General features: G+C 37.2%; 1 protein-coding gene and 1 pseudogene across 3 annotated transcripts in view; both read left to right on the plus strand.

The window, feature by feature from the left end:
- mitfb (melanocyte inducing transcription factor b) overlaps positions 1–27,324 on the plus strand; it is a 78,354-nt gene extending 51,030 nt beyond the window's left edge. For 2 of the 3 annotated variants that reach the window (XM_067446833.1, XM_067446834.1), the window contains exons 3-10: positions 5,633–5,863; positions 7,670–7,765; positions 9,221–9,338; positions 9,515–9,607; positions 11,450–11,506; positions 11,660–11,735; positions 11,874–12,021; positions 20,171–27,324. In XM_067446833.1, coding sequence (XP_067302934.1) covers positions 5,633–5,863; positions 7,670–7,765; positions 9,221–9,338; positions 9,515–9,607; positions 11,450–11,506; positions 11,660–11,735; positions 11,874–12,021; positions 20,171–20,593 — 1,242 coding nt within the window. In that variant the 3' untranslated portion in view covers positions 20,594–27,324. Of the gene's footprint in view, positions 1–5,632; positions 5,864–7,669; positions 7,766–9,220; positions 9,339–9,514; positions 9,608–11,449; positions 11,507–11,659; positions 11,736–11,873; positions 12,022–14,378; positions 14,520–20,170 lie in introns of those variants that run through there. The other variant, XM_067446835.1, reaches the window with a different exon arrangement.
- Positions 1,055–1,171, plus strand: LOC137080301 (5S ribosomal RNA; annotated as a pseudogene).
- Positions 27,325–27,348: the final 24 nt, after the last annotated feature.

Raw genomic sequence — 27,348 nt, forward strand, 5'->3', positions numbered from 1 at the left:
AGAACCTTTTTTTCAAGCAAGACTGTTGGTAAAGTTAACACCTGCCTAGGGATGTTAATCGATGACCGTTTGGCCGATGGTTGACCGTATCAACGTTAACCGATCGGTAAAAAAAAAAAAAGTGATCTCTAAATTAGGCTATTATACAGTGGACTAAACGCTACTACAGTTAGTCGTCTCATTCCAAAATCTTTTTGTGTGAAGTGAACATATCCCTCACACTCAGTTTTTTATAACTCGTCTGTTTGTACTTAATAAACCAATAAAAACATTTGGTGTGAGGTCACAGCGTTTGGGTTTGCAAAAAGTAAACAGGCTAACACTCGAGGTAAGAGCCAGGAGAGACGACAGTATGAAGCGTGCATTTCGCTTAAGATGGACTTACATTTGGAAATATATTACATCTACATTTCAGTGGTAACATAAGGTGTTGATCGTCTTTCTTTATTATTGTTAGCACTAACTCGAACTAAAGCAGCGTCTCTTCGGAGCTGTCATTTTCTTAAATGAGCCGCGGCAATGTTTCAAATGAACCTCTTAGGCTGGACAAATGCTTTTATCTTCAACGCGATCACCTTGTACCCAAACCATTTCGAAACTAAGGAGCCATTGTCCTCAGATTATAAACAAGCTCCTCGGCGGCGCGTTTGCGGGACTCGTGTTTCGCGCTGTGGGGGATTTAAAAAAAGTGACGTGAGTGGAAGGGAGGCGGCAGCGCTAGGACAGTGCGTGTGTGTGTGTGTGTGAGAGAGAGAGAGAGCAGGAGCGCGGCTCGCGGCTGTTATTTCAAATAGCGGAGCATATTTTAAACTAATCGGTTAACCGGTTTCAACCGGCTAATGAGGCTCGGTGGTCGGTCAAGAAAATGTTTAGTTTTCGCCATCCCTGCCTGCCATTAAAATATTTCTAAAAAATACGTTAAAATATTTACGTAATTCTTGACGTAAAATTCTGCCGTAAACGCCTTATCGTGGCGTAAGCGATAGAGCCTTATATAAAACGATAGACATTTTCTATCGTCCAGACGATATATTTCGTCATATCGCCCAGCCCTACCAGCAGCCATATCACCCTGTAGCCCAAGACTGGTTTCCCACTGGAGCTAAGCAGGGCTGAGCCTGGTCAGTACCTGGATGGGAGACCAACTGGGAAAACCAGGTTGCTGCTGGTAGAGGTGTTAGTGAGGCCAGCAGGGGGTGCTCACCCTGTGCTCTGTGTGGGTCCTAACGCCCCAGTATAGTGATGGGGGCACTATACTGTCAAAGAGCACCGTCTTTCGGATGAGATGTTAAACCGAGGTCCTGACTCTCTGTGGTCATTAAAAATCCCATGGCATTTCTCATAAAGAGTATGGGTGTAACCCTGGTGTCCTGGCCAAATTCCCTTGATTGGCCCTTACCAATCATGGCCTCCTAATAATCCCCATCCACTGAATTGGGTCTATCACCCTCTCTCCTCTCCACCTATCGCTGGTGTGTGGTGAGCGCACTGGCGCCGTTGTACTGTGGCTGCCGTCGCATCATCCAAGTGGATGCTGCACACTGGTGGTGGTTGAGGAGAGACCCCTGGCATGAGTGTGAAGTGCTTTGGGTGTACAGTTGTACATTTGAAAGCGCTATATAAATGCCTCATTCATTCATTCATTCATTCATTCATTATTATATGATATTATGAGATGATAATGAACTACACACAGCTGGACAGAACTAGACTAACGAGGTTAACCAAGGAAACAGAAAGTGGCGGGAAAAAGAACAAAGGAACATGACAATGAAAGAAAACACAACCAAACTGGACTGAGCTGCATTTCCCAAAAGCATCGTAAGCTTAAGTTGATCGTAGAATAATTGCCAACAATGGACAATAAATTTAGGCTTACAATGCTTTTGGGAAATGCAGCCCAGGACATGTATCAGTATCACACATGCACACGTTAATAAGCAGACAGAAATCTGCTTAATGCATTAACATGCTGGTGAAAACGGCGTATGGGGCAAAAAATTTAGCTGCGATGATCGGCTTTTGCTTACGCTGTTTATGACCTTACTCCGATAAAGGAAAGCAGGTTAATGCGTTAACATGGCCATCTGTGTTGTTGGCTTTTTATATAAGCATAATCAGGTTTTGAACATGCATGTAAACGCGCTCACTGTTGAACAAATAGTTAAACAACTAGATTTTCCCTGTAACAAACTCACCACCACAATACTACGTTGATTACGTTTGATTTTCATTGCAAGGTCTTCTGGGAAGTCTCTAAGGTGTAGCTATATGGCTAATGTGTTTGTGTAGATTCGAGCACATCGCTGTTGTGGTCACTACACTTTAAAACAAACCCAATTGCTGGGTTTGTCCATATTCAACCCATCTTGGGTTGTTTTTAACCCTGATTTTTTTTTGTGTTGTGTTTGAATGGTTGCTAGGTGGTTGCTGACTGTCACAAGTCTCTATTTTCTGATTTCTAGATACATTTGTAGAATCAAAAGAAAAATGCATGCAGGGCTTGACAATAAAGACGTGCCCAGGAATGATGATTGGACTCGGTACTCGATGTTTGAGAAGTTTTATGCGTGCAACACACTTCCGAAGCGTGGACCCAGACAGCGTCCACCTTATGGATGGTTTTTTATTTATTTTATTTTTTATTTGTGGTGGGGCCAGTGAACATTTACTGGGGCAAGTAAAAATTTTAAGTTCTCCATCATTTACGCAGCCTTATATTGTTTCAATCTTTCTTCATTGGAACCAAAACAAAGAAGAATTTGTTTGTATTTATTTTTTTGAAAACATACTGGTTATTTTCAGCCAGGATATCTTTCAGTTTAATTTCCTCTAACCCTAACCCTTACATGAACACAATTTTGTGACCCTATTTTTCCTGACCTTGTCTGGAAAACAAAGTGTGTTGTTATATGGTTAACATTTACTTTAGTCATGCATACTTTATCGTTCCTCAGAGAACAGCTGGAAATGTGATGCTTTGGCTGTGCTTCGCCAGCCTTTCTCACGTTTATAGCGCTGAGATCTGAATACTCTGCTCTGGCCTGAATTAGACAGGCAAAGAGTCTCATCTGTAAATAGGATGGAGGTGGGAGACGTTTGCTGCTCTGGAGCTGCAGAAAGACTCCATTGTTTTAACCTGACACTGACGTCAAAGTTGCTCTATAAAGGCAGAAAGGCATATTTTGACACAAAAAAACAGCACAATGTCAGTAGTGTCTGTTGTGTCATGCTCTAATTGTACAACAGGCAAAACTAATCAGTTATTCACCCCTTTTAATGCACAACCAGCTGCAATCATTATTGGTCAAGTCAATTTAATAGATAGTAGCTTTAGTTGGTCAAACAGTGTTTTTTTTAAAGTCGAGGATTCATTCACAGCTGTTAAGTGCTCAAACTAAACTACTAACAAGCTAAAACAGCTACCAATAATAATATAAATCAGAAGAAATGAGAAGAAATGAAATGAAGAACACAGTCTCTGCTCTAGGGCAGTGTTTGTCCAGTATGGTTTGAGTCATGTGAATGTAAAGGTCATATATGGCTCATGTGGAGGAGGAACTTGAGGACTCTTAAGCGATGAATAATTGTGCTGTGAGTAGAACGGCAGTCTATTTTTGGGAAAATTACAGTAATTATTATTAATCTGATGAAGAAACAGGGATGTCAGAATTATCGGAGCTTACATACTGTGGGATGAAATGATTCAGGTTATTCTCTTCAGTGTTTAATCATGAATGATAATAATAATTAAGAAATACACTATATTGCCAAAGGTATTGGGACACCCCTCCAAATAATTGAATCAGGTGTTTCAATGACTTCCATGGCCACAGGTGTATAAAATCAAGCACCTAGGCATGCAGACGCTTCTACAAACATCTGTGAAAGAAAGGGTCGCTCTCAGGAGCTCAGTGAACTCAGCGTGGTAACCCAGACCTCCAGACTACAGACCTCCAAACTTCCTGTGGCCTTCAGAGTAGCGCAAGATCAGTGTGTGAAGAGCTTCATGGATTGTGTCTCCATGGCCAAGCAGCTCATCCAAGCCTTACTTCACCAAGAGCAATGCAAAGTTTTGGATACAGTGGTGTAAAGCACACCGCCACTGGACTCGAGAGCAGAGACGTGTTCTCTGGAGCGACCAATGCTTCTCTGTCTGGCAATCTGTTGGACGAGTCTGGGTGCTGAGGTTGCCAGGAGAATATTACTGGCTTGACTGCATTGTGCCAAGTGTAAAGTTTGGTGGAGGTGGGTTTATGTTGTTGGGTTTGTTTCTCAGGGGTTGGGCTTGGCCCATTAGTTCCAGTGAAAGGAACTCTTAAAGCTTCAGCAAACAAAGACATTGCATGTGAAGGCAGGCATCCCAAAACTTTTAATATGGTGTATACTAAAAACAAGACATTTGTTGATGTTGTTTTGGTTTAGGGGTGAAAATTTGTGGAACATTTTTAGACATTTCACTCTTTGCTGATTGTTAGTTTTTTGTCTGTAATTTTTATATTAAAATAAAATGTGTATATATTTTATTTATTTATTATTTCAATAAAATAAAAAATGGTAACACTTTAGTTTAGGGTCCAATTCTCACTATTAACTAACTGTTATCTACAACTTTTTCCTCAATAAATTCCAATTACTACTTATTAATAGTTAATAAGGTAGTTAACTTTAGGTATCTGGCAGGATTGAGGGATGTAGAATATGATCATGCAGAATAAGGCATTAATATGTGCTTTATAATTACTAATATTCTAGTAATATGCTAATAATAGTGAATAGTGAGAATTGGACCCTAAACTACAAAGTAGCCGCTTTTCCACAGTTGGGCCAATTCTTTTTGCTTAACCGTTCCATTCTGTGGCGATTATGCCCAGCCGTTTGGAGGTGGTCTCATTTTTAACTACATTTGTATTTCCATACAAATGTGTCTGTCGTTGCCTTTATGACGCAAAAGTATATTCATTTTAATTGTATTAACCTGTGGTCGCTCAAATAGCGCACTTGGTCAGTTACAGAGAGACTGGAATACAGCAACAGACAAGTAAATGGTAAATGGACTGCATTTATATAGTGCTTTCAACAGACCCATGGCCACAAAAAAAGTGCTTTACATATTGCCTCACATTCACCCATTCATTCATTCACTCATTCAAACACCGACGGCAGTGTCAGCCATGTAAGGTCGGGAGCAGCTGGGGTTTGGTGTCTTGCTCATGGACACCTCGACACTTGGTCAGGTGAAACCGGAACCACCCACCTTTCGGTTTGTAGACAACCTACACGAGCCACTGCCGCCCCAAGTGACCAATCTTGAGTGGTGATGTCACTACACACATTCTGCCAGCACAGTTTGGCACAGTTAACCAACGGTGATGAGAATTTTGGCCACAGAACGGTTTGGCCAAACCAAGTTCAGGTGGAAATACAACTGGAGCCGTTTCTTACCGTTCTTAGAACCATTCGACCACATCGAGTCACATCGAGAACATCATGTGTAATGTGCCATTATTTAGCTGTCAGCGAACTGTCTGTGATTCTAACTCTGATTCTCTCTCTCTCTCTCTCTCTCTCTCTCTCTCTCTCTCTCTCTCTCTCTCTCTCTCTCTCTCTCTCTCTCTCTCTCTGCCTCAAGGTTCAAACGCATCTTGAAAATCCCACTAAGTATCACATCCAGCAGGCTCAGAGGCAGCAGGTGAAGGCGTACCTATCCACCACTCTGGGAGGAAAGCTCGGATCGCAGGCGGTGAGCTTACCGTGCCCCAGCCAGGCCACCGATCACGGGGGAATGCCTCCGGGGCCGGGCAACAGCGCCCCCAACAGTCCCATGGCCTTACTGACCCTCAACTCCAACTGCGAGAAAGAGGTAATGACTTTTAAAGAGGTTTAAATTACTATAAAGAATAACGAAATGTTGTACTTCAACACTTATTAATGGGTAACACTTTGCAATTAACATTAGTTTAAAAAAAATACATAGAATGTAGCATTTATTAATCTTAGTTCAATTTCATTTCAACATGTACTAATACTTTATTAAAATCAAAAATTGTATTTGTTTATATTATTTAATGGATTAGCAGGTTTATATTATTAACTGACGTTAATAATGATTAATACTGTAACTGTAAGAAATGTTTTGCTCATTGTTAGTTAATGCATTAACTAACAATAAATAATAGACCTTATTGTAAAGTGTTACCAAATGTGACCCGTGCTGGCAAAATGAGTCGCAATTAAAAAATTATCAAAAATTTGTTTAGTTATTTTCTCTATTCATTGATTTGATTTGTTTGTCAAACATTTTTCTTTTTTTATGATTTTATTTTATTTATTTTTACAGATTATGTGTTTTGTTAACATTGTAGCAAAAACCACAAACTCGAAACAAAAGCCAAGCGTCAAACTGCCCAACTAAATGAAACACTGATCACCATAATGGTGACCAAACATTTTCAATAAAACATCAACATCTAATTCTCAATAAGGGCTTCGATAGATGTCTTTCAGGGCTGGAGCCAAACTCTGCTGGGCATAATATGCATCTGTAATGTTTCTTTTATCGAGGATGCACCGAGAGGTGACTTGTGCGGACTTGAGACAGCGAGCTATCCCAGAATGCATCACGCATACACCAGCAAGCGTCAACAGAGGCGCACTACTGTTATTGTGTCATGAAATGTACACTGTAAAAAAAAAAAAGTCACAGCCTGAAATTTTTAAGTACAATCGACTTGTTGAAGTTATTTCAACTTAGATTATGTTAAACTGACTTTAAAAAATGAGTTGCATCTTGTGTAACTTAGAAAGTTCAACATTTCTTAACTTATTTTGACGAGTTAAAACAATGTAAAAACACATGTTGTCATAACTTAATGAACATATCATTTTTTACAGTGTAGTTTTCAAATGAGGAAGTCATTGTTTAAAGCTCAGATAAACTTTGGACCTCAGATAAAAACGAATGAATATATGAATAGAACGCTTGAAGTGTCTTGAAAATAAAGTCACAATTGGATGTTTTGTGCAAAACAGGCTTAACTTTTGTTTTTTCCTTTGTTTCCTTTTCTTTTAAATTTGAGTTGACATATGACCCAGACATGATTTTCGTGAGATTATGTCAGGTTTTAGGACGAGATGAAAACATGGATGTCAGGATCCTGAGACGGAAACCTATAAACACGTCTAGACAGAGGTGACAGGATCCTGACAGGTTCACACGACAAACACATTTCTCACAAATCCGTCAACATCAGTACATGATGTATAATTAGATGGCGATATCGTGAAGATGGCTCATTAACTGCTAATCAATACAACTGATTTCAACGAAGGAGCAAAGCCAACAGCCCTGTGAACGCATCGCTGAAACAGCTGGTGTGGACTGCGTCACTGTTCACGCTGTTATAGAGAGAGAGAGAGAGAGCGAGTGCTAAAATATGTGTTAATAGATTAAAGAGAGTTTGTTACTGGCAGGTTGAGTGCAGCTCCGAGGAACTACGCAGGGCTTTGAGATGTGCTTCAGTATAATTTAATCGGAGAGATTTTCAGCATAGGAAATGGATGGATTTGAAGTGTTGAGCTATTTCAGCACTTTACTTTACTCTTTAATTCACCTCGGCGGATGACCTTCGACAGCTGTTCACACCTGATTGCTTTTGATTTCTCTCAGATGGATGATGTCATTGATGACATAATAAGTTTGGAATCCAGTTACAATGATGACATCATGGGACTCTCCTTGGACCCCGGACTTCAGATGGCCACGGTAGAGAAATATTTCCTATAACCTCACTTGTTCATTTTTTACATCTTCAGCTCTTGCAAATGCTGTGGAAGGACTACTAAAGAAACTACTAATAATATTACTAGTGAAAAATAATGGTCTCTTTCATGTTTTCAAGAACCCTATAAAAATTGTGGGAATGTATTATTGTTATTATTATTATTATTATTATTATTATTATTGTTGTTGTTGTTGTTGTTATTCTTATTATTATTATTATTATTATTATTATTATTATTATTATTTTAATAGCAAAAACAGTAATAATACAATGAAAATATGTGTTTATACATTTTTTGTTTGCAAAAAACGATATAATTAAATATTTGTTTATCTTTGTATTTATTTTGCCTTTAAAATTAATTTTGTATTAAAAAACCTAATAGTAGTAATAATGCATTTAATTTTGCCTGCAAAAAACAATTAATATAATTAAATGTTCTATTTATTTATTTATTTTAATCTTATTTTTATTTAATTTATTTAGTTTTGCTTGTTTAACTGTTAGTATGATGAAATATTTAAAAATTTATTTTCCAATTTATTTTGCCTTACAATAAATAAAAATAAAGTAGAAACAATAAATAGTAGTAATTTAATAGTAATACATATGTATTTAGTTTTTGCCTGCAAAAAAAGCAAACATTTATATAATTTTTTTTAATCTTATATTATTTTGCCTCAAATTTTATTTTAATAATATTAGTAATAGTGATAAAAATTTATTTATTTAATTTTGAAATCTATATATTTATTTATTTTGTTTTCTTATTTTTTTTATTTTTTTTTTACAAAAACAAAATAAACTGTTAATAGTAATATAATATGAATACAGATGTATTTTATATATATATATATATTATTTTGCCTCGTTTTGCTTAAAACAATGGGGTAATATAATAGTAATATAATGTAGTTATCGAATTTTGCTTGAAAAAACAGTTAATAAAATGACGTTTTGCGCATGCAAAAAACTCTTAATATTATGAAATATTTTACATTTTTATTTCTTATTTTACCTCCAAAAAATAACGGCATCTACCAGCAGGGGCTAACAATGCTAACTAGTAAAATAGACTCAAGTATGTACAGAAATTAGCAGTGAGTCTTTGTCTCTTTCTGTCTTCTCACACAATCAGAACGGTGTGATCCAGCTGTCGTCACCTGATCTAATGTCTGTAAGGGAAAATCGGATAGTGATGAACAATCTGTCATCATTTACTCTCACGTCGTTCCAAATCCATAGGAATTATTTTAGATGTTAAGCAGAATATTCAAGCTGCTCTTTCTCACGCATTATAGTCGCAGTCGCAGCTAATGGGGGCTGAGACTGTCAAGAGGACAACAAGAGTCTTCTGAAGCCATATAATGCACTTCACAATTTGATACACTTCAGTACAACGAGATAATGGTATCTATTTGGTCTTGTGTTTCTAGATTCCCGTGTCGGCGAATCTCTTGGACATGTACAGTAACCCAGGGATGCCTCCTCCTGGACTCTCTATTAGTAACTCGTGCCCTGCTAACCTGCCCAACATTAAAAGGGAATTCTCTGGTAAGTGTTGTTTATCTTACAACGGATGAGTTGGTTAATGCCATTCTGTAGTGTCGAAGACCCTTCAGGCCTTTTGACGATGTGCTGAATTGTGTTCTACCTGTTAAAGTCAGTAGAAATGCAATGTGAATGACGGTAAGACTGAAATTGCCCACATGTGCTCATATGCTACATAGTTACTCCATCTCCAGCCATGATGCACATGATGGACAAGCCCAGCTCCTGTAGCAACTTTGAGAACTATCAAAGGCCTGAAGGGTTTCCTGTGGGTACGTTCAAAGATTCCTCTTCTTTCCTGCATGACTGTGTCATCTCTGAAACGTAATAACAACTTTATGGATTTGATTACATATGTATATGCAGCAATATTGTGAAGTAAAAGCAGTAATGTCGTTTAATATTATTACTAGGGATGCACCATAATGAGTCTGATTCCAATACTTTCATTTAGGTAACTTGCTAATACCTGTATTTTCACTGCATTTGTGTATGTATATATATATATATATAATAAATATAATTTGCATATAACATAATGACTTTAAAGGGGGGGTGAAACACTCAGTTTCAGTCAATCTCATGTCAATCTTGAGTACCTATAGAGTAGTACTGCATCCTTCATATCTCCGAAAAGTCTTTAGTTTTATTATATTTGTAAAAGAAATATAGGCTGTACCGAGTCTTTCCGGAAAAAAACGAGCACCTGGAGGCGTATCGTGTGGGTGGAGCTAAAGAATGACGAGCGCGCAAAACGGTGACGTCCTCAAGCGTGGAGAAACCCATCTATCTCAGCTAATAGATATATGATCCAGAATCATTCGGAGGCTGAAATAGAAACAGCAACAGCAGGACGTCCGTCTCTGTGGTATGTACTGTATTTAGTGGCCTGTCAACATTTGTGTGTCTTTACTCGCAGTTTATGAGGACATGATTCGGTTTATGGACTATTGTATGCGACCAAACCTTAGCAGTAGCAAGCAAAACGGTTTTGCACGTCAGACTAGTGTAACGTTATACAGAACAACAATGGAGTCCGTTAGCGCATTTGAATGACGAAGCACGCGATCGTGTCGTTTACTGATGTTTACTCACGCGACGGTAGCCAACAGCACAGACATTTGAAGCAGTTTTACTCACCGGCTGCTTCCAGAGCAGGACCGAACCTTTATCGCTGGGACCGCTCCATCAAAAACACACTTCTTTGGTATGATTTGGTGAAGTCCTGACAGCAGTGACTGTGGAGATCCACTTTGCGACGCGACTGAAGCGATGTTGTGAAGCTTCCCGTCATTTCTGTGTTCAAATCGGTTCAAATGCAGCGCTGCCTTCCCGGAATGCTGTGCTGAAGCGTTGAAGTCGCTCGACGTCACCCATAGGAATAAAGTGGAGCGCAGCGCGGAGTGTTTACGGCGTGCATTTCCTCTCTCGCTCTAGTCACACACGCGCGCACCCTACCGGGAGAAGAGCCCGTACGGCCCATACAAGGACCTTCCGCTCTGTCGACGTCGAGCCGAGCCATACTCGAAAAAAACTCTCCGAAACTTGTGAGAAACCGGAAGGAGTATTTTTGACACAGAAATACTCTATCAAACGTCCAACATTAGTTTTTGAAACTTTGTCTATGTTTAGGATGGGAATCCAAGTCTTTAACGGTGTAAAAAGCTCAGTATGCATGAAACAGCATTTCACCCCCCCTTTAACATAATTCACATTTGATTCGTGGACAGCTTTCCCTGCACATGCAATGAATAACGCAGAGTAACATGCGTATCACCAACATTTGTATCATGTGAGCTTCATGGTACATCTCATAGTAATTTATTGTGTTAATGTGAATTAGCGAGTCCATGAATGGCTTGGGTAGGCAGAGCATTCGCTGCTTACATGGACCGCACACATCTGATGTTATGGTATTTTATTCCAAATGCAGCCAAAAAGAAAACCGTTGTTCATGTTCTGTAGAGGAAGTGATCTAGATTTTGTGGAAAAAAGATTTGGGCTAGAGAAAATGTGCTACAAAAGTCGACTGCAGTGACATTTCAAGGGTGCCAATATCACACATCACATTTGTGCTTTCAGTTTCTCCTCTCACCTTCCTTTGTCTTTTTTAGAGGCGGAAGTTCGTGCTCTCGCAAAGGAGAGGCAAAAAAAAGACAACCATAACTTAAGTGAGTTTCCATTTTGATGTCCTAAAACACTGTTCCAGGTTCAAAACAACACCAGGCCAAAGACCTCAGTTTGTAAAAATAAGCAAAAATGGCCAAGTGCATTAATGTAAATTTGATTTGTGTAGTGTAACATGCACTTTTTATCTGTTTCAGTTGAAAGGCGACGAAGGTTCAACATTAACGATCGAATCAAAGAACTGGGGACAATGATTCCTAAATCAAATGACCCGTAAGGACAACCATGTTCAATATATCCGCAGTTACACATGAAGCAGATGAATACATGCTATTATTACAGCTGATGGTGTTCACAGAGAGTACTATCAGATGGGCTGTTGTCAGCTGAGGACGTGCTTGTTTTCCTCAGGGACATGCGTTGGAACAAGGGCACTATTCTTAAGGCCTCTGTGGATTACATCAGGAAACTTCAGAGAGAGCAGCAGCGTGCCAAGGAGCTCGAGAACCGTCAGAAGAAGCTGGAGCACGCCAACCGTCACCTGATGCTCAGGATACAGGTCAGTTCAAACACATCCCAGCCTGGCCAACAGCACTGTCAGTACATGTCTAGACAAAGACTTTATATACAGTATATAGTAGGACAATGCACTCTGATTACTTATAAATGGGCAGTGTTGAGAATGTTACTTTAAATAAGTAATTAGTTATAGTTATTCACTACTTGTTCCAAAAAGTTAGTAACTAAATTACTCTATAATAAAAGTAAATCGTTACCAGGGAAAGTAACTATTTGCGTTACTGTAAAAAATAAAAATAAAGTTGCTATAAGTCATAGATTTTTTTTATTTTTTTTTAACCAGTTTTCACAAGTCAGTTGAATTTAGTAGAACTGACAAGTGTTTATAACTTTTTTTAAATGTTTAAATATGTAAAATAACTTGGATGCCCCCAATATTAAATGTTAAATGAATGAAATGGACACTAAATTGAACAAATTATTATTATTATAAAACATTGTACACTAATCTACACTATTTTAATGTTGCTGTGGGACAATGTGGGGACATCTATCAAATTCAATACATTATTGTAAATATCAGTAATATAGTGGAACAATAAAACTAAATAGATTGTTTAGAATTATAATATGTATTGCACAGCCCCCAACTGGCCATCAAATAAATCTAAAAATAAATTATGCTCCTTAAGAAAAGTATACCAAAAATAGAAAATAATAATAATAAAAAATATATTAGCCTAATTTACATACTACACTGCGCCGCTTCAAGCCGAACACACCTATTTACTTGATTCATCAGCCTTTTGAACAAATTGAATTGAATTTAGTGACTTACTCATTTAGACATTTACCGCCACCTACGGACAGTTTTAGTTTCTTATTAACCCTTAAAGACCGAGACAGCCGCCCGCGGCTAAAAATAACTATCGTTCTAAAATGTTTAATAACTTTTAAACCGCAAATCCAATCTGTATGCTGTAAACTGCACCGTAAAGAGGAGATTCTCCGCTTTCCATGGGTATAATATGTTTCGCGATTGATCATTCAGAGGCTCCGTGGTCAGCATCGATGCGTCATCAAAATATGCAGCATTGACTAAAAATAACTATCATTCTAAAATGTTTAATAACTTTTTAACCGCTAATCCAATCTGTATGCTGTAAACTGCACCGTAAAGAGGAGAATCTCCGCTTTCCATAGGTATAATACGTTTCGCGTATAATTGATCATTCAGAGGCTCCATAGTTAGCGTGAATGTGTCATCAAAATATGCAGCATTGATTTGTCCAGGAAACACACGTGGGTTGTTCCCCTGAGCCAAACAGATTTTTTTTTAATTATTAGTCCCACCCCCCTGTGCCCAGATTCGTTGAAACTTTCATCAACTCAACCAATAAACACAGTGTTTGGTCTTTTGAACCACGAATCACGTTTCTCTGAAAAATGAACGTGGGTGTGAATTTGCATGCATCATGAAACCAAAGAGAAATAAACGCGTGCAAAGCGCTCTCTCAGAGCACGGCCAGTATATTTCTCTATTTTTATGTAGTTTGTGTTTTACACATTTTCACTATTATATTTTCTAAAATTTGTGTTTGAGAAGATTATGTGCAGAGAAGTTGAAATGTCCGTTTATGAAAATAGCCGCCCACATGTAAAAGTAGCCTCAGTAGGCTATATTTTATTTCACGGTTTCTTGTCACAACTTGATGCATTGTTTGCGTTTGTTTTTCATGCCCAAATTATAATATATTTATCTGAAGAAAAATGGTTGTTTTAGTGTTGTTATTAAATAAAAATCTTTCTATTTACTTTATTACTTGAACTTTTTAGGACACATTATCAGTAAATAAAATACACCTGTTTTCACTCAAAAACCTAGAAACGCCTAGAATAATGTTATAATAAATAGCTATAACTTGCTGAGGGATAGTTACATGTAGACAAAATTTCATCTGGAAGTGTAAAACATCCAAGTCTAACTTTCTAAAGGAAAAAATCCAAACTTCATGAAGTTCTGTTCGAGTTCACAGTAAAAACATCACATTTTTGCTGCCATTTTTCTTTAAATTATATTAATTGAATCCATTCTAAGAATAAATAAATGTAAAATTGGGACATCAAATGAGCTAGATGGAAACTTCAGGTTCTCCTGTTTAAAATGATATATAGCACTTGATGCTAACTGCTAGAATGGGGAAGAAAAACAAAGAAAAGTAGAGGCACATCAGGCGCCCCAAAAATGTTCTAGGTCTTTAAGGGTTAAAACTAATTTCATTAAAAAAAAAAGTAAAACATTTTTTTGGGGGGGAACATCAAAAATTAAAATCTGTTAATTTACATTAACTCACCCTCGTGTCCTTTCAAACCTGTATGACTTTCTTTCTTTTGCAGAACATAGAAGATATTTTGAAGAATGTTGGCAACCAAAACTGTCTTTGTGTATAAATATATCTAAATACCAATTCAGATGAAGCTTCCGAAAAAAATAAAAATAAATCATGGCCGTTGTAGCCTAAAAGTTTATGTATAATCAATTCTATGTTGAATCAAATAAAATATTTCTTTCTAAAGCTATGTTTTGCCATGTCTATTTGATGCTTTTCTCATGTAACACAATAATGACTTTATATCTTATATTATAACTTATATTTTGCTATTAGTTAGATTAATTAATCGGCAAATCATGTAATTAATTAGATTGCAAATGTTAATCGCTTGACAGCCCGAGTAATTACACATTTGTAATGATGAAATTGCAATTTAGTACATTTAAAATATATTACTTTAAATATCAAATAACATACTATAGATAAAATCATAATCAAGTATTTTAGTTAAGTATGTTAGTCAACACATCAACATAACTGCACTTCTTTAAAGCATGACAAACGATTATTAGAAAATAATGATTGATGATAAATAAAAACGATATGTAAGATTTTTCTATTAAAATATCCAAAATACTCTATTTGTATAGAACAATGTTATATATTTAGTTGACTTGTGTACTTACATTTTCCTGCCATTGAATTACATGCTATTTAACAACACAAGTTATCCAACTTTTTTTAATATGCTATTCTAATTTTGATCTAGATTACTGCAATATGCAACAAGTGTCTCATACCAACCACTGAGTGAACGCACAAAATAACGTTAACAGCTTTTTAACACACTCAAATGTTTTAGTATGGTTGATTTGAACAAGTAAAACAGCGATGCGTTACTATTTTAATTAGACAAATAAAGTGCCCCGTATGAGTAGTAAGTTTAAGTTCAGAGAAGAAGGAGGTTGACATTAAAACGTGACTTTAAATCGTAAAATAAACATACACAACAACAAAAAACAAAGGAAGCGGCAGCGACCGACTTAGATTTGAAGTACATTACAAATCCACATAATCGTAGTTATTTGCACTCTGATAGTACAAACAGTGAAAAGTGGCTTGGATTGCTGGTCTGATGAATATAACTAAATGTTGTAAAAATGAACTGTTCAAACATGGATTTTATTTCAAAGAATGATGCTGAATGATGTTAAAAACACTTAAAATTAATTCATCCTTTTATATCATTATTTATTTTAAATTGTGCCCTTATAATCTTAAAATCAAAAAGGGTTATGAGCCAATTTTTATTATACATATTATTAGCCTTTTTTGTATTGACATTTAACCCCAAAGTATTATTTCATTTATAATGTGTGATTTATTACAAGTCATGCAAGTCAAATAGTTACAAATAACAAATTGTTATCTATCAAAATAAGTATTTGAACACCAAACCCACTGTGATGAGGTTGAAATAATGCTTCGGGTTGGTGACAGTAAATGTCTGCTGTTCTCTAAAATCATATTTAGGTTTGATTCATCCACTGAAAAACACATTTCTGTATGTAATAGAAGGTTCCAGCATCTTAATTGTTCTATATTTTAATGTTTGTTTTTAATTTACAAATTAAATATTATATTTGTAATATTTCATAAATGTATTCATTTTAAGATATCGAGAAAGACAATTTTTGGGTTCAGTTGCAATAGCCTTTTCTTCCCTATTGTGACGATTATCTAAATGAAACGGCTCCTCAAAAACAAAACAAAAACATCTCTTCTCTTCTCTATTGAGTTGTTTACTGGTGCGAGGGTGGGACAATAATCTGTCACTCACATGAGATCCACCAATAGCAAACCACAACTATCCAATCAATTTCCCATGGACAAAATCAAGTCCTGCCCTCGCACCAGTAAACAACTCAATAGAGAAGAGAAGAGATGTTTCGGCTAGAGGGAGGGGAAGTTATTTTGATTAAAGATTATGAGGGCACATGTGCACATATCATTTAAAATACATACTGTGATATTTACAGTAGCCGAGAGAGCTCGACATGCTGCAACTGAAAAAAGCAAGCAAATTGAAAAAAATGGGATCCCAGTTTATCAGTCTGAAAGGGAACATCTTCCTCAGTTTGACAACACGTGCTGTAAATACTCGGAACGCAACTAAATACCGAAACGTGCTTCAAATACTCGCAAGGTACATACAATCCGGAATTAAAATGTTAAAATAAACAAACTAAACTTTCAGGTTATCGACAACACCACTGTCTAGTAGACATTAAACAATAAGCATGTACCAGCCAGGTTCATCACTTGTTGTGAGTATTTGCTGTGTGTTTCTGTATTTGGTTGTGTTGTGTGTGTTTCAGTATTTGGTTGTGTTGTGTGTATTTGCTGTGTGTTTCTGTATTTGGTTGTGTTGTGTGTGTTTCTGTATTTGGTTGTGTTGTGAGTATTTGCTGTGTGTTTCTGTATTTGGTTGTGTTGTGTGTGTTTCTGTATTTGGTTGTGTTGTGAGTATTTGCTGTGTGTTTCTGTATTTGGTTGTGTTGTGAGTATTTGCTGTGTGTTTCTGTATTTGGTTGTGTTGTGAGTATTTGCAGTGTGTTTCTTTATTTGGTTGTGTTGTGAGTATTTGCAGCGTGTTTCTGTATTTGGTTGTGTTGTGAGTATTTGCAGCGTGTTTCTGTATTTGGTTGTGTTGTGAGTATTTGCAGTGTGTTTCTGTATTTGGTTGTGTTGTGAGTATTTGCAGTGTGTTTCTGTATTTGGTTGTGTTGTGAGTATTTGCAGTGTGTTTCTGTATTTGGTTGTGTTGTGAGTATTTGCAGCGTGTTTCTATATTTGGTTGTGTTGTGAGTATTTGCAGCGTGTTTCTGTATTTGGTTGTGTTGTGAGTATTTGCAGCGTGTTTCTGTATTTGGTTGTGTTGTGAGTATTTGCAGCGTGTTTCTGTATTTGGTTGTGTTGTGAGTATTTGCAGTGTGTTTCTGTATTTGGTTGTGTTGTGTGTGTTTCAGTATTTGGTTGTGTTGTGTGTATTTGCTGTGTGTTTCTGTATTTGGTTGTGTTGTGTGTGTTTCTGTATTTGGTTGTGTTGTGAGTATTTGCTGTGTGTTTCTGTATTTGGTTGTGTTGTGTGTGTTTCTGTATTTGGTTGTGTTGTGAGTATTTGCTGTGTGTTTCTGTATTTGGTTGTGTTGTGAGTATTTGCTGTGTGTTTCTGTATTTGGTTGTGTTGTGAGTATTTGCAGTGTGTTTCTTTATTTGGTTGTGTTGTGAGTATTTGCAGCGTGTTTCTGTATTTGGTTGTGTTGTGAGTATTTGCAGTGTGTTTCTGTATTTGGTTGTGTTGTGAGTATTTGCAGTGTGTTTCTGTATTTGGTTGTGTTGTGAGTATTTGCAGCGTGTTTCTATATTTGGTTGTGTTGTGAGTATTTGCAGCGTGTTTCTGTATTTGGTTGTGTTGTGAGTATTTGCAGCGTGTTTCTGTATTTGGTTGTGTTGTGAGTATTTGCAGCGTGTTTCTGTATTTGGTTGTGTTGTGAGTATTTGCAGTGTGTTTCTGTATTTGGTTGTGTTGTGAGTATTTGCAGCGTGTTTCTGTATTTGGTTGTGTTGTGAGTATTTGCAGCGTGTTTCTGTATTTGGTTGTGTTGTGAGTATTTGCAGCGTGTTTCTTTATTTGGTTGTGTTGTGAGTATTTGCAGCGTGTTTCTGTATTTGGTTGTGTTGTGAGTATTTGCAGTGTGTTTCAGTATTTGGTTGTGTTGTGAGTATTTGCAGCAGTGTTTTTCTTTATTTTGTTGCGTTGTGAGTATTTGCAGTGTGTTTCTGTATTTGGTTGTGTTGTGAGTATTTGCAGTGTGTTTCTGTATTTGGTTGTGTTGTGAGTATTTGCAGCGTGTTTCTGTATTTGGTTGTGTTGTGAGTATTTGCAGCGTGTTTCTGTATTTGGTTGTGTTGTGAGTATTTGCAGTGTGTTTCTGTATTTGGTTGTGTTGTGAGTATTTGCAGTGTGTTTCTGTATTTGGTTGTGTTGTGAGTATTTGCAGTGTGTTTCAGTATTTGGTTGTGTTGTGAGTATTTGCAGTGTGTTTCTGTATTTGGTTGCGTTGTGAGTATTTGCAGCGTGTTTCTGTATTTGGTTGTGTTGTGAGTATTTGCAGTGTGTTTCTGTATTTGGTTGTGTTGTGAGTATTTGCAGCGTGTTTCTGTATTTGGTTGTGTTGTGAGTATTTGCAGTGTGTCTCTGTATTTGGTTGTGTTGTGAGTATTTGCAGCGTGTTTCTGTATTTGGTTGTGTTGTGAGTATTTGCAGTGTGTTTCTGTATTTGGTTGTGTTGTGAGTATTTGCAGTGTGTTTCTGTATTTGGTTGTGTTGTGAGTATTTGCAGTGTGTTTCTGTATTTGGTTGTGTTGTGAGTATTTGCAGCGTGTTTCTGTATTTGGTTGTGTTGTGAGTATTTGCAGTGTGTTTCTGTATTTGGTTGTGTTGTGAGTATTTGCAGCATGTTTCTGTATTTGGTTGTGTTGGGAGTATTTGCAGCGTGTTTCTGTATTTGGTTGTGTTGTGAGTATTTGCAGTGTGTTTCTGTATTTGGTTGTATTGTGAGTATTTGCAGTGTGTTTCAGTATTTGGTTGTGTTGTGAGTATTTGCAGCGTGTTTCTGTATTTGGTTGTGTTGTGAGTATTTGCAGCGTGTTTCTGTATTTGGTTGTGTTGTGAGTATTTGCAGCGTGTTTCTTTATTTGGTTGTGTTTTGAGTATTTGCAGTGTGTTTCTGTATTTGGTTGTGTTTTGAGTATTTGCAGTGTGTTTCTTTATTTGGTTGTGTTGTGAGTATTTTGCAGTGTGTTTCTTTATTTGGTTGTGTTGTGAGTATTTGCAGTGTGTTTCAGTATTTGGTTGTGTTGTGAGTATTTGCAGCGTGTTTCTGTATTTGGTTGTGTTGTGAGTATTTGCAGCGTGTTTCTGTATTTGGTTGTGTTGTGAGTATTTGCAGCGTGTTTCTTTATTTGGTTGTGTTGTGAGTATTTGCAGTGTGTTTCTGTATTTGGTTGTGTTTTGAGTATTTGCAGTGTGTTTCTTTATTTGGTTGTGTTGTGAGTATTTTGCAGTGTGTTTCTTTATTTGGTTGTGTTGTGAGTATTTGCAGCGTGTGTCTGTATTTGGTTGTGTTGTGAGTATTTGCAGTGTGTTTCTGTATTTGGTTGTGTTGTGAGTATTTGCAGCGTGTGTCTGTATTTGGTTGTGTTGTGAGTATTTGCAGTGTGTTTCTGTATTTGGTTGTGTTGTGAGTATTTGCAGTGTGTTTCAGTATTTGGTTGTGTTGTGAGTATTTGCAGTGTGTTTCTGTATTTGGTTGCGTTGTGAGTATTTGCAGCGTGTTTCTGTATTTGGTTGTGTTGTGAGTATTTGCAGTGTGTTTCTGTATTTGGTTGTGTTGTGAGTATTTGCAGTGTGTTTCTGTATTTGGTTGTGTTGTGAGTATTTGCAGCGTGTTTCTGTATTTGGTTGTGTTGTGAGTATTTGCAGTGTGTTTCTGTATTTGGTTGTGTTGTGAGTATTTGCAGCGTGTTTCTGTATTTGGTTGTGTTGTGAGTATTTGCAGCGTGTTTCTGTATTTGGTTGTGTTGTGAGTATTTGCAGCAAGTGTATTTTCTATTTTGCATGTGTTTTCTCCACATACAGCAGATTGAGCTCTCTCAGCCACCGTAGATATTCCACAAAAAAATAAGAATAGTCAGTTTTGATTTCATGGTGGCTGTAAGATTTCCCAAAAGTTAATTACAGTTAATGTTACAATTAATTCTTTGTCTGTCCATTGCTAAATGTTACTCCAGGAATTGGAAATGCAGGCTCGTGCTCATGGACTGGCCATCGCCTCGTCTACACTCTGTCCATCCGATCTAGCAGCCCGGGCCATAAAACAGGAGCCGGTCCTGGGGGACTGCAGCCAGGACATGTACCCTCACACGCACCCCTCCTGCCCTGACATGGGCCGCTCCAGCACCCTAGACCTTAACGACGGTACAATCACCTTTAACGACTGCCACGGTACAGGCTCTACCACTTCTACTGACACAGGGGCTTATGGGTTCATTTCTAAGGCACATGCCGCTAAACTTGACGACATCCTGATGGACGACACATTGTCGTCTGTGGCAACAAGCGACCGACTTCTCACCTCCGTCTCGCCCAGAGCTTCGAATGACAGCAGCTGCAAGGACAGCATGAACATGGAGGAAAACGAGCATGTTTGTTAGTACAGCAGAAACATTCTTTGGCTGTTTAGGGCCGCTGGTCATTGTTGAGTTTTCCCTATGACACGACTGACGCTTGGGATTGCTAAAGAGGAAGCACAGCCTGTTTTGTCAAGTGCAGAGTAATATTATTTTTCTTATGTTTACACATTTTATTTTATTGTATTTTAACCGTATCCCACTTTTGTCTACTGAAAAATTCTGTGTGGTATAATAATTCAGATATGTGCATAATATCAAAATAATCAAGGTCAGTATCATCAAAAGATTGATTTGTGTAACTAGCATAGCAATATTTAGAATATAATTTAATCAACTTTGGTATAATAGGGTTCTGCAGGTATGACATCAAAACCCATTAGACTCATTTGCTGCTGGTTGTTTATAAATGTTTCCATAGTTCCAGAGTTTTTCAACTTGAGTAAAATAAGGTAAACATAACTTGAAGATACTACTTAAGACGTTTTGCTCTACATGTAAAATACACACACCCATACCGAGAACGCTAATTTTGAAGCATGCAGTTATGTTTATGTTTACTACATATAACTAGTATATGTAGTAAGTAACTAGATAAGTTTATGGTCTGAGTGTGTGCAGTTTATGCAAGTTATGTTTACCACAGACCTTATTTTACTCATAAATTGAAGAAAAAAAACGCATAGGAAAATCTCAAAGGAACCAGTGGCGGATTAGACTTCCGGGTTCGGACGTCATCCCTACAGCACTCGATTTAAAAGTGCACTTGAATGGTGATTTCTTTGGTTGTACAGTAGCATGTTTGCGCACAGTTTAGAATTTTTATTTTATTTTATACATATGTATATCTCATTTACATATACATATGTTATATATGTATAAGGATTTAAGCATAATTCTTCCCTTTTAGCATGTAGATAATAAGCAACTGTTCATTCCTAATGGCCAGCTGCCCAACGAACCTCCACGAGACGCACTTAAAAAGATTAAAGGGGGGGTGAAACACTCAGTTTCAGTCAATCTCATGTCAATCTTGAGTACCTATAGAGTAGTACTGCATCCTTCATATCTCCGAAAAGTCTTTAGTTTTATTATATTTATAAAAGAAATATGGGCTGTACCGAGTCTTTCCGGGAAAAAACGAGCACCTGGAGGCGTATCGTGTGGGCGGAGCTAAAGAATGACGAGCGCGCAAAGCGGTGACATCCACAAGCGTGGAGAAACCCATGCTATCGATCTCAGCTAATAGATATGATCCAGAATCATTCGGAGGCTGAAATAAATTGAACAGGAGAAACAGCAACAGCAGGACGTCCGTCTCTGTGGTATGTACTGTATTTAGTGGCCTGTCAACATTTGTGTGTCTTTACTCGCAGTTTATGAGGACATGATTCGGTTTATGGACTATTGTATGCGACTAGACCTTAGCAGTAGCAAGCAAAACGGTTTTGCACGTCAGACTAGTGTAACGTTATATATAGAACAACAATAGAGTAACCGTTAGCGCATTTGAATGACGAAGCACGCGATCGTGTCGTTTACTGATGTTTACTCATGCAACGATAACCAACAGCACAGACATTTGAAGCAGATTTACTCACCGGCTGCTTCCAAAGCAGGACCGAACCTTTATCGCTGGGACCGCTCCGTCAAAAACACACTTCTTGGAGTGTGGAGATCCACTTTGCGATGCGACTGAAGCGATGTTGTGAAGTTTCCCGTCATTTCTGCGTTCAAATCGGTTCAAATGCAGCGCTGCCTTCCCGGAATGCTGTGCTGAAGCGTTGAAGTCGCTTAATGTCAAAGTGGAGGAATAAAGTGAAGCGCGGCGCGGACTATAACCGACATTAGTGTTCACGGACGGCTGGATCTGCACCTGAGAGTGTTTATGGGCGTGCATTTCCTCTCTCGCTCTAGTCACGCGCGCGCGCACCCTTCCGGGAGAAGAGCCCGTACGGCCCATACAAGGACCTTCCGCTCTATTAACGTCAAGCCAACCCATACTCGAAAAAAACTCGCCGAAACTTGTGAGAAACCGGAAGGAGTATTTTTGACACAGAAATACTCCATCAAACGTCCAACATTAGTTTTTGAAACTTTGTCTATGTCCAAGTCTTTAACAGTGTAAAAAGCTCAGTATGCATGAAACAGCATTTCCCCCCCCCCCCCCCCCCTTTAAAAAGAATAATTCAAGATTTAAAAATATGTTATGTACTCACTCTCATGTTGTTCTTTTTCTTTTGAATATAGATACTTTGAAGAATCATTATATAGTTTTTTTCTTTATAGTCTATTGATAATATAGACTATTGATAGACACGAAAAAATAACAAAAAATCATAAAATTACTCCGTGCCACTTTTGTTCTATGATATCTGTGTGTGAGAAGCAGACTGAAATTCAAGCTATTTTTTTATTTTCCTTTAGTCTTACACACACACACACACACACAAACAGCAAACTCTTTTGTAACATGAGTGTGAGTACATTTTCATTTTTGAGTGAAATATTCTTTTAACATAGCTAAATAAGTCTAAATTATAGAAGTAACTAATTCATAAATGTAGCAACAAATTCTGTTGAATGTTTAAGAAACATTTTAAGAAAATGTTCTAAAAATCACTTCTTCCAGATGAAAACGCCCTCAACCACTAGATGTCTGGACAAAGTATATTTGCTATCAGGATGATCCGAAACAGCTGACCATACATTATTTCATTCAGTTATTAATCCATGCCAATATTCTCTCATTATTAATTAATCATGTTTTTGAGAATTTCACTTAAAGATTTGTGGAATAATCTTTATATATTAATAATCTGAAGAAATGCAAAGTTCTGTCATGAAACTCTAGATGGCGAAGTCTGATGGGTCCTTGACTCAACCTGCTAAGGATAATGTAGTTAACTACACGGCACAAGCGGATTGGTCCATTCGCATCTGCAGCCAATAAGCTTGCTGTTCAACATTTAACCCTTGTACGTCAATTTTCAAAAAAGTTCCTTCAGTAATAAAATATGTCCATGTCAAAAAACTATCATGAAGCTTGGGAGCACTGACCTTTGGTAGATTAATGTTGAAGTAAAAAAAAATTATGGAGGTTTAAGTTTATGGAAATTATTCATGAGCGATATTATATATAAAATATATAATCAAAGCCATATATCTAATTAAGTTGTGTTCCAAATGTGAGGTTGATATCTCTAAAAATTAGCTTTCAGTAAGATTTTGTTTGGGCACAGTACCACATTTTCCAAAATATGCTTTATTTTAATCTTCTCTAATTGTTATTCCAATATTAGGAGAGTTTTATATTATCGTGAGAGGTAATGATCCAACCATGTGAGATATAGATCTGGGTCAGACCCGAATATGTAAGAATGATTGGCATTTAACAGTCATGCATTTAAGGGTTAACACCTAATACTGAAAATAAATACTATAAAAAAAACTAAACGTTCATAAGGATGCACAAGGGTTAAATAGTTGGTCAGTGTTTGCTAAAGCAGTAAAGTTCCTCTGAAATCCTCCTTCTCCCCCAGCTCCACCTGTATATATCTGCGATGGGTAATTTCATGTCTGTGTATGTATTAACATATATAATACAGCAATAATCAACAGCAGCAGTAGCAGCAGCAATATCAACTGTAGCAGATCTGTTGTGCCAAGACCAAATACATTACCATTATCATAGCCATTATCTTGCCAAACTGATTTCTAAATATCCTGAGGAATGTGCCAAGCAATAAGCAATATTCAGATTTAACCCAGCGGTTTTCAAAACTGATGTTGTTGTCATATGCAGTGCCTATATAATTATGCAAATGGTTTTCACCACTTACATTTCTGGATGGAAAGCATCCATAATAATGTGAAGAAATGTATTAACACATATTTGATGCCTAAAGAAATAATCATAATATTTCAGACTTCAGATTCAATCCCCGTAAAAATATTTATCTAGCATTTCAATGATTCAATTCTGTTTTAATATGCTATACATTTATCCCAGTATTTTCTTTTCGTTTTTTCTTCTTCTGGGAACTGGGATTTTTTTATGTTTTATATTGGCAAAAACACTGGAAGAAAGATCATGCTTTGAAAAAAGAAAAGAAAAACGTTTTATATTTCATTCTAACGCTTGTTTGGGTTTTTAAAATTCTTACATGGTGTAAATGACTGACTATGTAATAATAAGCTGTACTGTACCTGTATATTTCTACTGTTTGAAAGTGCTCTACTCAGATGTACGCCTAGTAGCATCCAATTTGTGCCACTGTAATGATCATGTAGGTGAAACTATAATGTGTTGTTTCATAGAACTATGCAAAGATAACTTTCAGTTGAGAAATCAGCCTGTGTTTCATGGAAAGATGTTGTAGGAGTTTAGTGTAGGTAACATAGTCAGATCACTGTTAAGTGCCTTATATTGCAAACCTGCGACTTAAAGCGATAGTTCACCCAAAATAATGAACGCCATCATTTACACATCCTCATGTCATTCCAAACCTGCATCACCTGTACTCAAAAAGAGATGTTTAGCAGAGAGTTCATGCTGCTCTTTTCCACACAGTAAGAGTGAATGGGGACTGGGGCTGTTAGTTTCCAAAAAAGGACAATTAACCTCAAAATGTGAACCCTTAAATGGACAGTTCAACTAAAAAGAAAAATTCTTTATTATTTCATTATTTACTCACCTTTAAGTTGTTCCAAACCTGTATAAATTTCTGTGTTCTGCTGTTTTGTAACAGATCTCGGCCTCAAAAGTCTGAATTGTGAGATATAAAGTCACAATTGCAAGATATAAACTCGCAATTGTGAGAAAAAAGTCAGATTGTTAGTTTATTTCACAATTGCGTGTTTATATCTCTCAACTCTGACTTTACATCTCGTAATTCTTACTTTATAAAAAACAATTGTAAGATGTAACCTCACAATTGTGAGATAAAAAAGTCGCAATTATGTTTTAAAATGTTTTATTCTGTGGAGGAAACAAGCTTCCATACCATTGACTACCATAATAGCAATGGTAGTCAAAAAATGGTCACAAACATTATTCCAACAGCTGTGTACAGCAGAAAAAAACATGTATATAGCTTTGGAACAACTTGGGGGTGGGTCAATTATGACAGAATTTTCATGTTTGGGTGAACCATCCCTTTTAGTGGCTTTAGAGAGGGGCTATTCAAATCTTACCTTGGAGGGCCAATGCACTGCAGAGTTTAGCTCCAACCCTGATCAAACACACCCACCTGTGATTTTCTAATGATCCTGGAGACATTGATTAGCATGTTCAGGTGTGCTTGATTAAGGTTGGAGCTAAACTGCACTGCATTGGCCCTCCAGGGTAAGATTTGAATAGCCCTGCTTTAGAGCTTAAAAAAGAGATTCCTCACTTCCTCACACTGCAGAGAAATTCATCCAAAATATGCTAAAAGTGGCTGTTTATATTGTGCGCCATTTACATCGATTGGAGCCGAGTTTGTGCGATAGTAATCGTGAGGTGGAGCCGTAGTATCAAGGTCCCGCCCACACTCCCGCTCCCGCAGACTCATTCGCAAACACAGCTGTCAATCATTCCATTACGTGACACTTTATTGCATCAAATTACTAAAAACAAACACTTGAGCGTAAGTCAGCGTGATAAAAACTACCTAAACAGAAAGAAACCATCTTTGGAAAAATATTTAAAACGTATTGGGTTTTTGTTTTTGTTTGTTTGTTTGTTTGTTTTCCTTGTGTCTCATTCGGGGGCAGGGCATAGTTTATGATCTGTACTGCAGCCAGCCACCAGGGGGCGGCACTTTTCAGGAGATGTGTGACACACTTGATTTGGAGCAACATGAGAGTAATTCGAATTTTTGTGTGAACTATCCCTTTAAACGAAGCGTTCTCTTCTATTTATGTGATTTTTAGACTTAGTCTTCAACTGTGGAACCCAACGGTCTCTATAGGATCACCAAAACTTGATCTGTTTTGTATTCTGGCTTAAACCTGAGGTGTCTTGAAGCACTACAAAACTTTCAAGAATATTGTATAATATAAACTCTTTCGCCTTTTAGACAGAAACCACGGAAAGTCGTCCTCTGAATGTAATGTTACGCAGTGTTGACTACTAATACGTTGCCAAATTCCAAGTGAAGTCTGAATATGCAGTGAAACTGTTACGTGTCTCATTGTGGATTTTTAGCAAAACTGGCTGTTGCAATTATTATTATTATTATTTTCTTTTTTCTGAGCAATAATTCAGACAATCAGGTAACAGGTAAAGCACAAGGCTCCTGTATGAATGCATATGTATCAGTGACGTCAATGAAAGGTGCCTTTAAAACAGGCTTCCATTGAACTTCAACCAAACATCTTTTAATAACAAATACAGATTGGTCTGTCTTTTATAAAAGTGTCTTGGCTAATGGCTATAGCTAAAGACGGATTTTGTTTTGTTAATATACTTTTGTATGATATTTTTGAAGCTTAACCAAACATTATTTAAGAAAGGACTTAAAATAGCTTGAGATGTTGATTTATTTAGTATGAATTCGTTACTGGAAGCCAGCCCACCCGATGGGAAAGTCACCTTTCACTCAAACTGTTTGCTTTGAGACCGTGAAACTTCCACTGGGAAGCTTTATGAGGAAAGTAGCTGGTCACTAGTGTGACCATTTCATTGTTGGGATTTAAGCTTGACAAGTGTATTGAGGATGAAAATGTTACAGACATTAAAATAAAACTGAGTGGTTTTCACAATTTCTGGAGTTCATGATATGGTGTGTTTTATT

Source organism: Pseudorasbora parva, chromosome 6, assembly GCF_024679245.1.
Source record: "Pseudorasbora parva isolate DD20220531a chromosome 6, ASM2467924v1, whole genome shotgun sequence".
Lineage (NCBI taxonomy): Eukaryota > Metazoa > Chordata > Actinopteri > Cypriniformes > Gobionidae > Pseudorasbora > Pseudorasbora parva.